Source organism: Pteropus alecto, unplaced genomic scaffold, assembly GCF_000325575.1.
Source record: "Pteropus alecto unplaced genomic scaffold, ASM32557v1 scaffold20, whole genome shotgun sequence".
NCBI classification, from domain to species: Eukaryota; Metazoa; Chordata; class Mammalia; order Chiroptera; family Pteropodidae; genus Pteropus; species Pteropus alecto.
This window is the reverse complement of record NW_006436298.1, coordinates 8,718,047-8,720,102: the sequence shown is the minus strand read 5'-3', so window position 1 is coordinate 8,720,102 and position 2,056 is coordinate 8,718,047. Positions and strand designations below refer to the sequence as shown.

At 34.9% G+C, this 2,056-nt stretch overlaps 1 protein-coding gene across 2 annotated transcripts in view; it reads right to left on the bottom strand.

Annotated features, from left to right (window-relative positions):
- Window positions 1–1,456: 1,456 nt before the first annotated feature.
- BTF3 (basic transcription factor 3) overlaps window positions 1,457–2,056 on the bottom strand; it is a 7,077-nt gene continuing 6,477 nt past the window's right edge. For both annotated transcript variants that reach the window (XM_006913135.3, XM_006913134.3), the window contains exon 6: window positions 1,457–1,910. In XM_006913135.3, the coding sequence (XP_006913197.1) occupies window positions 1,864–1,910 (47 nt within the window). In that variant the 3' untranslated portion in view covers window positions 1,457–1,863. The remainder of the gene's footprint in view (window positions 1,911–2,056) is intronic.

The window sequence follows — 2,056 nt, the reverse complement described above, 5'->3', positions numbered from 1 at the left end:
AACTGTAGCATAACTCTATCTCAATATCGAATAAAAGAAAAACCTTTCTTATTAACCTGTAGCCCCCAAACACATCAGATTATTTAAATGAACCAAAGAAATAACACTTTTAGTCAGAGTACAGGCAACAATATTAACCTTAGCCAATATCTGCTGCAAGAACCATGTTGCCCTGGGATAGGCCCAGCCCAAAAACCTATTACACTTTTCTACTTAATCTCTTACCTATATAGACCCAGGGCAAACAACTGGATATTCAGATAAGTGACATCCTTCACATGCTCAAGTCAGCCTGTCAATGTCACTCTAATCTCTTGGGATGAATTATGAAAATCTCTATTCATGCTACTCAAAAGTATGGCCAGTGGGCCAATGGCATTGGTGTCACTTGGGAGCTCCTCAGAATGTTGTCTTCAGAACCCATTCCAGACCTTTCCCATCCTCCACCCTCCAGTTTACCCATCCCACTTGCTTTGGTCAGTTACATATTAGAAGTGACATTTGTGATTAACAGCTTTAAGAGCCAGCACATGACCCACCGTGTTCTCACTCAGGAAGCTGAGTTCCCCAGACAGGCTGTCTCATCAGTCTGGGACTTGGAGTGAATTATGTAGCAGAGCCCAATCTAACCCTTAAGTCTGGAAACCTGTACTTTTGTAATTTTGTAAATCATCAAAGCTTTAGAGTACGTGTTACTGTAGCAGTTTAACAGAACTGATACATAGCCTTTAATGTTGACTTTTAGATATAGCTGTATGGTACCTTTAAAAGGTACTTGCAAGTTGGTATGGAAACTTAAAATAATTTTTACTGTTTAAGTAGAAACTGACAGTTTTCTCCCTCAATTGGCCCTGATGTAATTATGTTTTAATTGCCATTTGTAAAGTTTTTAAAGTTGCTTCAACACTGTAACTGCTAATATAATTTTTAAAGAGTAGCTTTATTATTGAGGGAACTTTCTGGGGTGATGAAACTGTTCAGTACCCTGATTACGGTGGCAGTTACATGGGTTGCCTATTAAAATTCTTACAACTGTATATACATGTCAATTTTACTGTTAAATTTTCTAAAAAGTAGCCAAATTCATTTAGTGTTATCATTTAAGGAAAAGACAAGGTGATATTCCTACTTTTTATTCAGGTACTTTATAGAATATCCTGCATAGAAGGGAGTTAAGAGATTTACTTTCTTGAAATAACTCCTGGTTACATCTACAAAATGGAGCTACTCGTTTCTACTTCATAAATTCAGGACTAAATTTAGAGAGAAAGTTAAGTGTGATAATACACATAAGGACTCAGTAAATGCTTACAATATAGACAATATTAAGAGGAAAAAAAACCCTGCTCACCCACTAAGGAATATTCTATCCTCATTTTATAATTATACCCATCACATAAACCAGGGAAGCCCTAAGGGCTGCTGAAGAAAAAAGTTTGAAAACAGGAGAACTTCATACCATCTTTGTTACATTTTACTATCATGTTAAATCTTTAATCAAATTCCAAAGATTATCAGCCATATTACATACCATGATTAGCTTTCTACAAACAACTTTGCCTTCTGTGTACAAATCAGTGTCAATGAAATAAAAAATAAAACTGTATACTAGGCAAAGAATTTTATTAACCTTTGTTTCAAACTTTATTCCCAGGCTTCTTCACCTTAATTAGCTGCAAAGAATGATTTGTGTATAAGCGAAAACTGAAAAGAGCTGCAGTGTCCAAGGGGCTTGGGCCTAAAAATATTAGAGATTGAGATTTTATCAGAGCCACGAAAAAAATTTTAAAAAGCAGTCATAATATAAAATAGCAGCTCCCAGTAACTTCTTCAAGTTTTATCTTCTTCAGAAGTTGACTCAATTCAGTTTGCTTCATTCTTGGAAGCCTCATCAAAATTCTCCACAAGATCTAGAAAAATATAAACACAGGAACTCAGGAAAAAAAAGCCAAATCTAAAAATACAGATCTTAAAAAAGATAAGGAAACACTCTCAAATTATATCCTACAGTTAAATCAGGATATAAATTTAAACAGTTTTTATTTCCAATGAGACC